Source organism: Osmia bicornis, chromosome 1 (assembly GCF_907164935.1).
Source record: "Osmia bicornis bicornis chromosome 1, iOsmBic2.1, whole genome shotgun sequence".
Lineage (NCBI taxonomy): Eukaryota > Metazoa > Arthropoda > Insecta > Hymenoptera > Megachilidae > Osmia > Osmia bicornis.
The window spans coordinates 5,228,335-5,241,971 of record NC_060216.1 but is presented as its reverse complement, the minus strand read 5'-3'; the positions used below and the strand labels follow the sequence as shown (position 1 = coordinate 5,241,971).

General features: G+C 37.9%; 2 protein-coding genes and 1 long non-coding RNA gene across 27 annotated transcripts in view; 1 reads left to right on the top strand and 2 right to left on the bottom strand.

Moving 5' to 3' along the window:
* Nucleotides 1-139: 139 nt before the first annotated feature.
* On the bottom strand, nucleotides 140-3,207 carry LOC114876933 (26S proteasome non-ATPase regulatory subunit 10-like). 3 transcript variants are annotated; one of them, XM_029188906.2, is made up of 5 exons: nucleotides 2,985-3,207; nucleotides 1,191-1,394; nucleotides 1,028-1,126; nucleotides 545-833; nucleotides 140-476 (listed from the first exon to the last, which is right to left on the bottom strand). In XM_029188906.2, the coding sequence occupies exons 2-5, from the start codon at nucleotides 1,287-1,289 to the stop codon at nucleotides 274-276; spliced, it is 690 nt and encodes a 229-aa protein (XP_029044739.1). In that variant the 5' UTR covers nucleotides 1,290-1,394; nucleotides 2,985-3,207; the 3' UTR covers nucleotides 140-273. The 3 variants fall into 3 exon arrangements, with proteins under 3 accessions (XP_029044739.1, XP_029044738.1, XP_029044737.1); XM_029188905.2 differs by lacking the exon at nucleotides 2,985-3,207 and adding an exon at nucleotides 1,503-2,124 and having other exon boundaries at nucleotides 1,191-1,397; XM_029188904.2 differs by lacking the exon at nucleotides 2,985-3,207 and adding an exon at nucleotides 1,503-2,124.
* A 20-nt stretch (nucleotides 3,208-3,227) lies between these two features.
* LOC123989283 lies at nucleotides 3,228-10,641 on the bottom strand. Of its 2 annotated transcripts, none has more exons than XR_006830508.1 (3): nucleotides 9,094-10,641; nucleotides 3,628-8,918; nucleotides 3,228-3,544 (listed from the first exon to the last, which is right to left on the bottom strand). It is a non-coding gene; the product is annotated as an uncharacterized LOC123989283 (long non-coding RNA). The 2 variants fall into 2 exon arrangements; XR_006830509.1 differs by lacking the exon at nucleotides 3,228-3,544 and having other exon boundaries at nucleotides 5,568-8,918; nucleotides 9,094-9,813; nucleotides 9,910-10,641.
* An 864-nt stretch (nucleotides 10,642-11,505) lies between these two features.
* LOC114876930 (myosin heavy chain, muscle) overlaps nucleotides 11,506-13,637 on the top strand; it is a 37,293-nt gene continuing 35,161 nt past the window's right edge. For 12 of the 22 annotated variants that reach the window (XM_029188886.2, XM_029188889.2, XM_029188894.2 and 9 more), the window contains exons 1-2: nucleotides 11,507-11,601; nucleotides 13,016-13,439. In XM_029188886.2, the coding sequence (XP_029044719.1) occupies nucleotides 13,233-13,439 (207 nt within the window). In that variant the 5' untranslated portion in view covers nucleotides 11,507-11,601; nucleotides 13,016-13,232. Of the gene's footprint in view, nucleotides 11,602-13,015; nucleotides 13,440-13,637 lie in introns of all 22 variants that reach the window. The other 10 variants (XM_029188881.2, XM_029188883.2, XM_029188879.2 and 7 more) reach the window with 3 other exon arrangements.

Genomic DNA, 13,637 nt, shown 5'->3' with positions numbered 1-13,637 from the left:
TGGAAGAATTATAAAGAACATGATTTTAAACATTCATAATACATATTCAGTTTTTGTATACTTAAGGAATTTTTATTTAATGTCGTTGCATTAAATCGTATATATTAGAACAGTTTATTTATAACTTAATAAATATGTATTATACTTGTATGTTTTAATTTATTGCTATTATTACTTATATTCAATATACATATAGCATGGTGGAAAAAAGATAATTGTAATATCAAAAAAAAAGCAAAGATTGAACAACACTGAACCAATAATGTTGATAATTTATTCCACTTTTTCTGATAACTGTTCTTTTATCTCTTTTAATTTAGTTGCCAATCCTGGACTTGCAAGATCTAATGGAGTTTTCTTCTCTTTATTCGGCAGTAATATATTGGCACCATATTGTGCCAGAATCTTAGCTGCATCATCACGATTTTCCTCGCATGCTAAATGTAGCGGGGCATTACCATCAGCATCTTTACTATCTAAAAAACGATCAAATTTATGGAATATTAAATACTAAAATTGACCAAAGAAATTTAGTAATACCAACCTATGTCTACATTCTTCCCATATTCTAGGAGAAGTTTCACAATGACACTGTTTCCTTTTGATGCTGCTCTATGTAACGGTGTAGCTCCACGTTTGTCTGTAATATTAACGTTCACATCTTTTTCTAGTAATGAGACGCAAATAGACTTCCAGTTTTTTGATGCAGCATATTGTAAAGCAGAATGGCCTTCCTGTGTGGTAGCATTAACATTTGCTCCTTCGGTTAATAACGTTCTGACAACTTTTTCACGACCTGCTGATGCTGCCAAAATTAATGGTGTCATATCCATCTAAGTACAGTTTAACATCATATTACTTTGAAGAAAAATTTCAATTTCACAAGTTGTTTTCAAATTATGTTGCATAAAAATAACTATTGGTAACACTGGCGAATTAAAACTACGCAGGAGTGAATACCGTCTAGTCACTATGAAAGTTCCCTAGTTATTTACGAGTTATTGTTTTGATAAATTAGTAAACTTACATCATCAGTGGGATCTACAGGCACATCGAGAGATAACAAAAATCGAACCAAATCGTCATGGCCCCCGAGTGCTGCCCAATGTATTAACATTCGATCATTCTAGTAGAACAAATTTCAACGATAATGTAACCTTAAAAAGTATACTAAACAAATAAATACCTACACTATCTTTTGATAGCTTTAATTTTTCGTTTTCGCTTAGACGATTTTTAATATCTACGGTTTTACCGCGATAGGCCATATCATGAAGTAATTCAGACATCTTTTTTGTTCCTTAAAATCCGCAAACAAACCAGGAATACACTACAATTTGAATGATCCCAACTGAACACGCTAAACACGTCCTCTGTCAAGTTCTCACTTGAAACTGCTTGAAACAAAAAAGAAATGTTTACATACTATTTACATCAAAAACTAACGATTTTAATACATTATTACTTCACAGTATTTTTTATGTGAATATTGCACGACGTACTGTGTAATAGTAGGAAACCTATTTTCTACTGTGTAATATTTAATTATGTGTAGAACCTGGGACATCACCATTTTTTTTAGGCAAACCCACTATACTCGATGCCAATAACTACAAATCCAACAAAAGTACTTTACACATGCCTTTGTTTTCAAGCGGGTTTGAATTTGTTTCTGTATATCGGCATGTTTTACAACCTTTTTTTTTTTACGTGGTGGAAATCTTCAGAAAGGCACCTCCAGCCCCCCTGGGGAGGTAGTTGTGGGACATTTACCCACTAAAACCACCACGGTGGCCTGCACTGGGGCTATAGGGAGGGTCCCGGGACCTCTGACGAACACACCGGAACCCCCCCGCCCCTATTTCGGGGGTGGGTCTGACCTTTGATCTCCCATGTGCCAAGCTCCGCCAACATCAGGAGCCACACCCGTGCTGATTCAGACACGGCTAGTAGTTTAGTCGAGTGGCGAGTAGTTTAGTGTATGGACACTAGAGTTTAGTCGATATATCCCTTGACTAAAGAAATGCGTCTGGACAGGTCTGTCCCGAAGGCTAGTTAGTGGTGGGGGAAGCCTACTCGACCAGCAAAATCCAATAAAACGGATCGACTCGACTAAACCGTTTTACTAAACTACTCGACTAAACTCTAGTGTCCATACACTAAACTACTCGCCACTCGACTAAACTACTAGCCGTGTCTGAACCAGCCTTTAGCTTGACTTCGGTGATCTTACGGGTACCGGTACGGCCTTTTTTTTTTGTTTAATGGAAAAAGAAATGCGTTTACGCACGCGCAGGTTATCCCCTGTTCGCACTATTCGGCTAGAGGGGGCTCGGGCAGTGTGGGACTCATATCGCCCTAAGGGGGCAGCCTGGCGCCCGTGAGGTGAGGGCAAACCCAAAAAGGCAACCCAGAAGGGGCAACCCGCGGCCTGATATACTAACCTAACCTCTCCCCTGACGTAGGCTGTCGGTACCAACGATAGCCGCAACGGCGCTTTAGCTCCCTAGCTTTCATTTTGTGCTTTCGTCTCCCCGCAATCTGCCATGCAAGCATGGGGGGTTGCGGATCCACGCCGTTACACCTCCGATCAAGCGGTAGGACATTTTCCACCTGCACAAAAACGCCCAGGGTTTTTCTTCGACCACGATCAGGACACGGGGCACATCCTTCCCCGGTTAACCGTGCCGTGTTTTGGTCCGCCATGGTAGGTAGAGAATAATGATGTGGCTTATCCTTGAAGTCATCACGCCCATCTGTTTCCTGCCAGAACGGGTCATTTTTCTTCGACCACGATCAGGCCCCGGAGCACATCCTTTCCCAGGTTGGCCGTGCCACGTCTTCTTAGGCTGTCATCCCCGATGACCGGTTCCATACATGCTGCACACGCACACTCGCACACTCACACACTCACACACTTTCACAAGACCTCAAGCAAGCAAAAATAAATAATTAAATATATAAATAAATAAATGAATGCTTACCTGTATTCTGCTTCACTCATTCAGAGCGTCCTCTTCTCTTCTGAAATCGTCCCAGCCACGTCTGTCCTCTTCGCTTGTCTTCTATCTTCACACCCCCCTTTCAGTCGCCTTGTACGACAGGCAGGGATTACCGTGTCTGTATTCTATTCCCCAGTAATAGGGGAGGTTTTAATGGGTTTTCCTTCCCCTGGTGTTTGGTCCGCGGGAGCTATTTCACTCCTACCCTCCATGCACTCCGAAAAGTGCATGGCGAGCATTTCCCTATCCGCCACCTGGGGACGCGCCTATCACCTTCCCGCCTATCCTGGATAACCAGGTAGGTACTACGTGGGGTACCGGTATGGCTTAAGTGGCTACAGGCCGTTGACTCACATTTTTATACTAGGATAGAGTAGATGGTGCCCCTTTCCATGGCCCAAATTAAAGACCCTTTAAACACAAAGGCATGTCCAGTCTTTTTGGATTTGTAGTTATTGCATGCACCGAATTGAGTTAGTTTCTACCGAAGTCTTAAATCCGATCCTGCTCCGGTGCGCATCGAATTTAATGTACTGTTTCCACTGGAAGTAGAGTAGAAGTGAGGAAGATTGATATTTCAGTAGAGCCAACTTAACTTTTGTTTGCTAAATGTACACAAACTCACAAGCGATGCGAAATCTCTTGTTGTCCATGAATTTCAAAATTTCCTTCTCTTTTAAAATATTAATTAATGCCAAAGTTTCATCATATGACCATATATTACGTTTATTTTCCACTTTGGTAACTGAATAATAAAAAGTAAAGGTTGGCACTATCTATTCTGAATCTATTTCAACCGTTTCCACCGATTAAATTTTGTATAAAATCGCTACCACTCCGTCAAAGCTTGTGAATCGAAACGGGAGTGAAATGAGCGCAGTCAGTCACGTTTCCATCGACTTAAATTTGGTCCTACGTCGCACTAGGTGCGAACAGTGACTATAGATATAGTCACTGGTGCGAATTAATGCTTCGATGGAAACTAACTCATTGTCTATGGGTACTATTATGAATGCGCTTCGATTGGTTAACCTGCGTGTTGATAGATGGCTGCAGTGTTTCAAAATGTACAAATGTTAAAAATTTTAAATTCATAAAAAAGAAGGTGATTTTTTTACCACAATTTTGACAATTTCATGTCTTGTTATTTAATCACATACGCAACCAATATATATCATTTTGTATCGTATTTTGTTTAAAAATATGTAACTTTTATATTTGAGTACGTCTAATATTATAATTTTAGATATATTTCTTTGTATCGTGTCATTACCAAGGTAAAGCGGGAATTTATTATTATAATAACCATGTGTTACGTTCAAGTTGTAGCGACTATATACTGTCGCTAACGAACGAAAATAACCATAGTTAGTCCCAGTACGGTACGGAAAGGCGGTAGCTAAACAAGAATTAAAGTACCCTATGATGAAGGTGGGGCAAGAAAAAGCAAAAGGAAAGGAACGAGGGTGGTGCTCTGGTGGAACCTGGAATGAAATTAGTCTCTGGCAATAGAGATTATGTAACACTTCTTCAAGGTGTACTTCAAAACAGTCGCTGCTTTTCGCGCCAGGAATGGACAAGAATATAACTTAATGGAATATCTCTGTTCTTCTTTCTTTTTTAATTTTGAATTTACATGAGATGTATTATATTGTACACACAATTGTAATTAAATTTTTCAAAATAAATTATTGCACTCTATTATACATCCATCAAAGCGTTCTGTTTATTGTCTATAAAAAGGTATTAAGGTACGTGGGTCGAAAATTGATCGATTCGAAAAATATCTTAGGGAGAGACTAGTTCTCCCAATTTAAAAAATTTTTTTGCAAATTTTATACTTCCCTTGACGTCAATCGCCTGCGTATTGTTATTCCCTACCAAAAATTATTAAGGTACTTGAATCGAAAATTGGTTAGTTTGAAAGATATCTTAAGAAAAGACCTAGGCTCTTTCAATTTGGAAAATTGTTTTTGGAATTTTGTACTTCTGTCGATGTCAAATCTTGCATCTTGTTATTCTCTACAAAAAATTATGAAGGTACTTTAGTCGAAAATTGATTAGTTCAAAAGATATCTTAGGGAGAGACTACTAAGCTCTCCCTGTCTCTCCCTGAGATATCTTTTGAGTTAATCAATTTTTGACCCAAGTTCCTTAATACCTTTTTGCAATTCCATTCAAAAAATGAAGATGACTTTGAAATCTTTGAAACGCCTCCACTTCCGGTGCCGACTCATGTACCACGTGGAGCTTTATAGAATTACGTATATTAACATTTTGTTACAATGTAATAGAAATTTTTAAATTACAGAAAACGAAGCAATTGTTACCTACAACTAATCTTACTGTTATTGTTATCATCCTCGTTAGAGCAAATGATATTGCTAATGAAATGAAGCAACTTCATTTTCTTTAGTTTTCTAAAAAATTTATTTAAGAATGAAGTTAAATATTTCTATTTATCTCCCATCTTCACGTAAGAAAAGGGGAACCGATGATTGCCATTGAGAAATGAAAAATGGAAAAGTGTCGGAACAAAACGGAAATTGAAGACAAAAGAAGATATTGATTTTTTACATTGTTTGTCTATATATCTTTTTTTATACAAAGGAGTCTGATCGGTATAATGTTTCTTTCCTCCCAGCGAGGTAGCGGTTCTTTTATTTATAAAAAAAAATTTCGAAACAATAGTTCACGGAGCATTGGCTGCAAAGTATCGAAACAAGTGGGTCGTCACTGGTTGGTGGTGGTTGGCGCTCATTCCCTTTCGACGAGATGTAATGCAACACCACTGTTCCTCTTGTCTCTTAGCCAAATTGTTTTTCGTTTTGCGGTAACAGAAGTTCCTTCCTCGACCGTAACACTATGAACCCGCGTTTCTTCGATGTTTAACTTTTCGACGACCTTGCAAGAAATTGCAGTTCCTTCTCTCATTCCCTCTGCTAAGTTATTCGCTCACCACAGCTTGGTCATCCGTTCAACACGACTCGTTGACGTCAAGTACGATTAGATAATATAGAAATATAGAAAAACGGATTTATCGTTTCTTTGTTAAATGCCAAATTTTGGCGGTTTATTATAATTAAAAAAAATTTGTCTAAAGATATGGAGACGATCCTTAGCTCCAAAGGATAGATTCTTATGGCTTTATAACTTGTAACCTGTACCTTTTAATTTGTAAAGCATCGAAGGAACACGTGAATAGTTTGCAAGGATAACACTTCTAGACATAAGAAAATTTTTATCAAATAAAATTAACGAATATTTCACGCGTTCCTTCAAATGGGGCACGCCCATTCCCTAAAAGCGACCTAACTCTCAACTAGATATGATCGAAGCTTGCAAAGAAAATGAGTTCCAATTTAAAATACTATCTCTTCTTAATCATTCCTTAATTAAAATTCTTAATTTATTGTTTTATTTTCAAAGCAAGGATATTTAATTTATCTTTAATATAATATTAAAAGCACTAATAAATGGGAAATTAATCGAGAAATGTACGATTTTGCGTGGGATTCGTGTAGAGGAGAAACTTTGCTCGGTAGAATGGTTGACGTAATTCAGTCGGGAAAAGTGCAGGCAACCGTCGAAATATTTCGGCGTTATTATGTTGTGTTGTGCGTAATGTTGCGAGCAAGCCAAATTTCGAGTCCAGAGGGATGAGTCAAACCTCAAGGCTCCGTTCGCGTCGTTCGCTCCGTTCCCTTCGTTCGCTACGTTTCGCTTTGCTTCGTTCGCTCGATGTTGGCCCGGTTTATCTCCGGCCAATCCCGAAATAATCTTAGATTCGGTCTCTCCTGCTCTTACTTCGGTGTCTGTCTTCTAAGGCCTCGACGCCTCTTTCTTGTCTTGTCTTGTCTTGTCTTGTCCTGTCCTGTCTTGTGTTCTCCTCCTCCTCCTCCTCTTCTTCTTCTTCTTCTTCATCTTCTTCATCTTCTTTTTCCTCTTCAGCATCGTTTGTCCGCATTCGTACGACCGACTTTAACGTAATAATACGTACTTCAGGGAATTTTGATCAAATGAATCACGTGCTTTCTTTCACGTTACCTTCACGGCAAAAGCTATTTTTCGTATAATTATTTATACATTCTTGATTGTTAATGACGCGAGGTGATTCAACAGTTTTTTCTTCTTTTGAAATTTAACACGTATTACGTGGGAACTCTTTTATAGATAAATCTTGCCATCGTTTCTAAATTATTAATATTTCATAAATATTCCTTTCTGTTATAATTTTTCATATAATTAGAAACTTAGACGTTTTATTTTTTTTTTGATCATATTTTAGGAACTCTGGTTGAATGTACTAGAGTTGTTCAGAGTTTGCCAACTCAGTTTATGACATAACTTAATGTTCAATTATGTAATTTGTAAAGCATTCAAATTACGGAAAAGTGTTTCCTGCATCGATTATTACTAATTTTATATCAAGTTCGTTTGTTGCTATTTCTATTATAATGTGTACTGTTTTTATATTCTTAAAAGATTTTCCATTGTCTTTTATCAAAATATACTAATTATAGAAAGAGCTACATATATTAACATTTTCTTATATTGTAATAGAGATTTTAAAATTACAGAAAACGAAGCAATTGTTACCTATAAGTAATCTTACTGTCATTATTATGATCCTCATTAGAGCAAATGATATTGCTAATGAAACGAAGCAACTTCTTTTTCTTTATTTCTCTAAAAAATTTATTAAGTAATGAAGTTAAGTATTTCTGTTTATTTCTCATCTTCGTCCCCTTCGTTCAAGAAAATAATTTCTCATTACGTTTACATGCAATCTTTTTTATAGGACACATATGTGTGTAACAATGAATAATGCGATTGCGATCGTAAGAAAAGGGGAGCCGATATTGGCATTGAAAAATGAATAATGGAAAAGTGTCAAAGCCGAAATTGACTTGTCATCGAATTAATTGATTGATAATCTTTTAAGCGCTTATTTGCATAGGCACGCGTTGTCTTAAATCTCGCAATAAACATCGGTATGGCATCCGGCCGCGTCAGAATCTTAATTTACCAAGCAGGTTGCGCAACTGGTCTATTTCCATGCATTCCGAATCCCACTACTGTCTACGTATTCATAGTATTTCCTATCTGGTCTAAAACAATGGCATTGCAATACTTGTACCTAATAGATAACAAACTAAAGTTGCTTCTTTCCATGGAAAATTCAACGAGCATCACGAAAGACATTGGGTGCATTTCATTTGGTCAAGGATATGGTATCGCAGTGGAGAAAGTGAAGAATTTAATTGTTTAATTAGTATTAATGCAAGTTGATCAATGTTGCCTCCATTGGTTTTTATTCTATTTTAGATTTTATACTTTTTTAATTTTATCGCCTGCTTTTTTAATTTTATTTTAGTAAGCTAAGTTTCCATATGAGCATTATAGCGTTAGGATAAGTGTTGTGCTAATTAATTATAGCGAATAATTTACGTTTAATTGTAAAAAGCAATATTCATCTTTTACCAGTTATTTTTTAATACTTTATATATAAACGGCGTTCTAGAAGCTCAGAGTCGTCAAGAGGAAACATTTAGTAGTGGAGGTGAATTCAAAATGAATGTATTATTTTTTAATATTTCAATTAGACGCGTTTATATCTATGAAATGATGACTAGCCAGCTTACATTCTGTTGCATAATTATTGCATATAAACCGATGAATCAGCGAGTAAAAGAATAAATTAAATTATTGCGAAATGAACTTGTAAACTTCCTGATGCTACTTATCTGTATTTATAACGTTGATCCTTGGCCAGAAAAATAACTTGTTGGTTAATGACACTTTAATTGAGTTTGTACTTGTGATAATTATAAGCGTTCGTTATTTTAGAATGCTCTCGATGTTTTGATCGTCGAAATGACGACGTTATTGAATATCTTTTGATATTCAAGTAATCTGAAAAGAAGAAAAGCAATTGGAATAATTTTTTTATAAATCTGAAGCACAAACTGCTAAGAAATATTTCGAAGATAACCAGTCGTAGTCGTAACTATCAAAACGGCTGCGTTCGGATGGTATATCGATGTCAGCTTCGTTATTATATGGAAAACGTTAAACATTCGATAATTACCTTTGTGGAGATTTCTATTTCTGTTTTTCATTAAATAAACATATTATTTATTATATAGTTGTTCTTTTATTTTTCCTTCTTTTCTATTTTCAGAATAGATAAACTCGTGCAAGGAAAGTTTTTAAATAAAATACGGAGGTCATTTTTTAACTGATTAATTGGCCTGTCGCTTTCTTTACTTTTTATTCAAAGGTATTAATGAAAATTATAATAAATTAGAGAGAAAACGTTTTGGCCGTGTTTCAATTAACCACCTGTGACCTGTTGGAATTTGAAATTTCTGTTATATTGTTATTCTGGCGCCAGCTTTTAACTTTTCTCGTTTCAATTATGCAATCTGTGATAAATGGTGCCAATTATTCTCCTCTGATCGCACGAATTCTTTATAACACGAGTATCAGGTCGTTTGAAAGTCTGCATAGTTTCAAAGCCCGCATAAAACGTTTTACGCGACACAAAGATATATAGAAGTATAATTATTGTTATTCGAGTTATTAAAAGGATTAAGAAATATGCTTCTTTAATGACTAGAAGAAGCAAGAAATTACTGTTAAATATTTGGTTCTCCAAGTTTTCATTCCGAAAGTACATAAGAAATGTTTAAAAACAAACTAAAATTTAATTTTTCTTATCATTGTGTACCTAATTAAAATTTTGTACTGTTCGATTGCATATTGTAGGCTGCCTGCCTAGTATATTGTAGATAGATATAAAGAGGATCTATAAACGCAATTGAAAATCAATGACCTTAGCTCTACTATTTAATCAGTAGATTACTTATAAATTTGTTTGAAAATTATGTATCTACATACGTACTGTAAGAATTAACAAATTGGCAAGTTAATTCGCTGATCAATCTACAAAATGCAACAAGTAGATGCAAAAAGAGATAATAAGCATCGATGACCGTTTTGCGGTCAAATACCTGTTTGACCCGATTAAAAACTGAAAGAAAAGTCAAAGGCACTCGCGATCTAGTTTAACGGTGCAACGCGATGAAAACACCGCACCCCAACAAACGAACTAAACACCAGCCTCTTATCCTTTCTAAAGCACAATTACATTACCACCCCCCTTAAGAATCTGTTGCCGAATGCATCAGCAGGAGAACTGAACATTGTATCGATGTATTGAGATAAAAATCATTGAAACAACTAAAGGGGTTGAACACGTACGAGCGGATGCCCTTACGATCTGGCTAGTTAAATGGAAAAATGACTGGGCAGCAGGGAAGCGGGTGCAGTTTGTTCTTGAGATATAAGTACATGACCGGTGGTGCTATTATCGAGCACGTGCGCCTTCCACGTGTACCACTGATCTTGATGCACGTCGAAAACTCGAACTCGGTGTCTCTGGCTACCGGGGATATCAGAGTGTTCGAGCGTGAACCGTGTTTTTCGGATCGGTGTCATTTCTTGCAGAAGATGTAGACTCGGTCGGAGTATCCAGGATCTACTGAACGGCGGTAAGGAAGTAAAGGAAGGAAGGGTTGAAGTCGGGGGCGAGGATAGGAGAAAGAAAAACGGATGTGCCAGAAAACGAGCCCGCCAAAGGTAAGTTGCCTGTCTTCCTTCGACGTCTATTTTCATCTCACTCGACCGATCGAGGCGGTTGTAGCTTTCCGCGGCCACCCCTTGTCACACTTTTGGTATCATCTCCACCTAAAAAGGTAGATTGGCCGAGGAACTAACGCGATCTTTTATTGGACGAGCTGGCCGACCAATCGTCTGGCTCGTTACATTCTAGGATCACGTTGCACGCGCTTATATTGGGAGCCCCCGCTCGTTTCCCCGACAGAACGGCTCTCTAACGTAAGTGCATCACATATCGTCGGTGTTCATCTAATCGTCGATCTTTTTTCTCTTTTTTTTTCCTCCTTTCTTTCTTCCTTTCTCTCTTATTTTTTTCTCTCCTCTGATTACGCGCTGACAACACGCGTACAACCGCTGACACTCGGCGGTGTGGTGAAGCGAAAAAAGGAGACAAGCGAAAACCGGAGGAATAGAGAAGTGCGAATAGAAGATATCGTCGAAAGAGGAGAAAACGAAGTCGTCTCGCGCGAAAAACAAGCAAAACGGACCGTATAGGACACGGTCGGAGGAAAGCGGTGGTTGTGATCGAAGCCTAGGGGATTTTCTCTACGTGACTCGTTGTACAGCAGCCTGTGCCTAGTGAGATCGGCCTTCAGTCTAGCAATCTATCTTCCTCTTTTTAACGGACGATTCGTTGGGTAACGGAGGAAAGTGTTGGTAATAATCTATCGTCGTACCTTCTCTCGATCGAGGTGAGGAAATATGATGGGTGGGGGGTGGGGAGGGGGAGAGTGAGAGAGAGTGAGAGATGGGAGCCAGCCACTGTGAATAAGTACGGTTCCCGATCTCGATGCTAGTGACTTTTTCGAGTTCGAGCCTCGAACGTGTGACTGACGTTGGTTTCGAGGTGGAATCCTTGTTTTATTACTAAGGAATAAGTATCGCCTCTCGACACCCCAACGGAGAGACAATTTTGGTGCGTGGTTCACTTCTTTTTTTATCTTTAGTGAACGGAACACAGTGCATTTTTTTTCTTCGTTTTCTACGAATCTTCCTTCGTTCCACTCGCGAATTCTTCTTCAGATTCTTGGACGCATTAACGCAGTGGTACTACTATTTCATCAAACGCGAGTTTTAATGGGCTGCTAATTGGTGATGGATATTCGAGATCAGTGCAACGCAGAGGTGCAATTTCGGATAGTAAAGGCAAAGATTACTGTCTCGTGCGATACCAGGGATTTTCTTCATCGCTCCGCTGGTTAACACCGGCTCTCCTACGCGAATTGAACAGTGCGATGTGTTACAGTTTTCGTAATCGAAGGAATCCTCGTGGAACGAGTTTTAAGTCATAATATTTCTTAATATTCTCAATTTTACTTTTTTTTCTTTTTGTCCGGTCGCTTTATCATTCTTCTCAATTTTTATCATTCGAGATAAAAGAAAATTTGCATTTGAAATGTTCTTTGCTTAAAAATTCTAAGATAAATTAGAAATGAATCTTGCGACAGTGCGCGAAGCTTTCGAACGCGTGTTCCGCGAGGAAGCCGAGAACGTTGAGGTGTAGAGTGCGCGCGCCATCTTGTTTCCGCCGTGTGGTTTCCGGAGCATGTTGCTTTTTCTGGACGGAGCTAGAAATACGGTGTCTTGTATCAACGATTGGATGGATTTCCTATTTCAACCTTTGCTTTTCGATTACCTACTTTGTTCTATTTTTAGGCAACTCTCTACGTAGTTGCCGTTCGTTTTCCTTGCCAAACACGGATAACGCTCGTGTATATATTTTTATTTTTCTTCTTTTAAACCCACCAGCGATTCTTCGTTACCGTTTTTATTTTTAGCGCCCTTACTTCGGCTTAACTTAATCGTTCGGTGTCGAGCGACTTCTTTTTTTTCTTCACACATTCCACTGGTAACTTTAAATATTTTTCGTTCCTATTATGTTTCCTAGATTATGTAGGTGTGTACGTAGGGTGGGGGGTAGGAATCAATCGTTTGTTCTTCTCTCGAAATAGTAAATGAAATATAAACCGAAATAAATTAGGGTTACTCAAATACTTGAAGATAATTATTAAATTACATGGTCTCCCTTTTTCGTTTCACATAATTTACTTGAATTTTTATTAAAATATCAAAGAATAATAATAACAATAATGTTAAAATAATAGCTTTGATTTTTTTTTAAGACTTCACCTAAAGTTATAATTTTTTTTTTTTAACATTCAATCGATAGCTACGATAGTAAACAAGCCTCGAAACACAAAAGAAAAGAATAAGAATAGTTATAATAGAAAATAAGAAAGAAGCAGCGCGTTTTGGAGCAGCGATATCTCGGCGGAGGTAGGGATGAAAGGCAGCCTAATAATAACGGTGGCTGATTGTTTGTAAAATAGGGCCGCCCAGAACGTGCCGCCAGAAGTAGTCCGTCCGCCGCCGAATTCTCCGAGGAACGAGAATAAGAGCAGGAAAACGAAAAGCAACAAGGAAGTTCTTCCCCACCTTGCGACAAGTGGGAAAACGACGACGTAGAAGGCACGCAGACCTTCCAGGGAACGAGAGGAACATTATTTTTTGATATTCTGAAACAGAGCGTCTTAAAGTAAAGCCAAGATGCCGAAGCCGAAGCCACAGGAAGGAGAGGATCCCGATCCAACCCCATACCTCTTCGTCTCCCTCGAGCAGAGGAGAATCGATCAGACGAAACCGTACGATGCGAAAAAGGCGTGTTGGGTACCCGACGAAAAGGAAGGATATCTTCTTGGTGAGATCAGGGCTACCAAGGGTGATGTCGTTACCGTTGGATTACCTGGCGGCGAGGTAACCTAACTTAAACTTTTTCTACACATCTTTTTTTTTTACAGTTACATAAATACACTTTGTACACTTTCGGTCAAATCAACAGTTTTAATTAAATTTCTTTATATAATTTTGGAAGCTTCATCAATGGGGTGCTTTTACTCGAATATTAGATTCATGATCAACAAATCATAGATATAATAATTATTTTGTCTTTTA

Excerpts from the sequence above, each read along its gene's own strand:
- LOC114876933 (XM_029188906.2), bottom strand. The coding sequence starts at position 1,289 with ATGTCTGAATTACTTCATGATATGGCCTATCGCGGTAAAACCGTAGAT. Across the intron at positions 834-1,027 it reads CTGTAGATCCCACTGATGAT|ATGGATATGACACCATTAAT; the intron begins GTAAGTTTACTA and ends AACTGTACTTAG. Across the intron at positions 477-544 it reads TGGGAAGAATGTAGACATAG|ATAGTAAAGATGCTGATGGT; the intron begins GTTGGTATTACT and ends ATCGTTTTTTAG.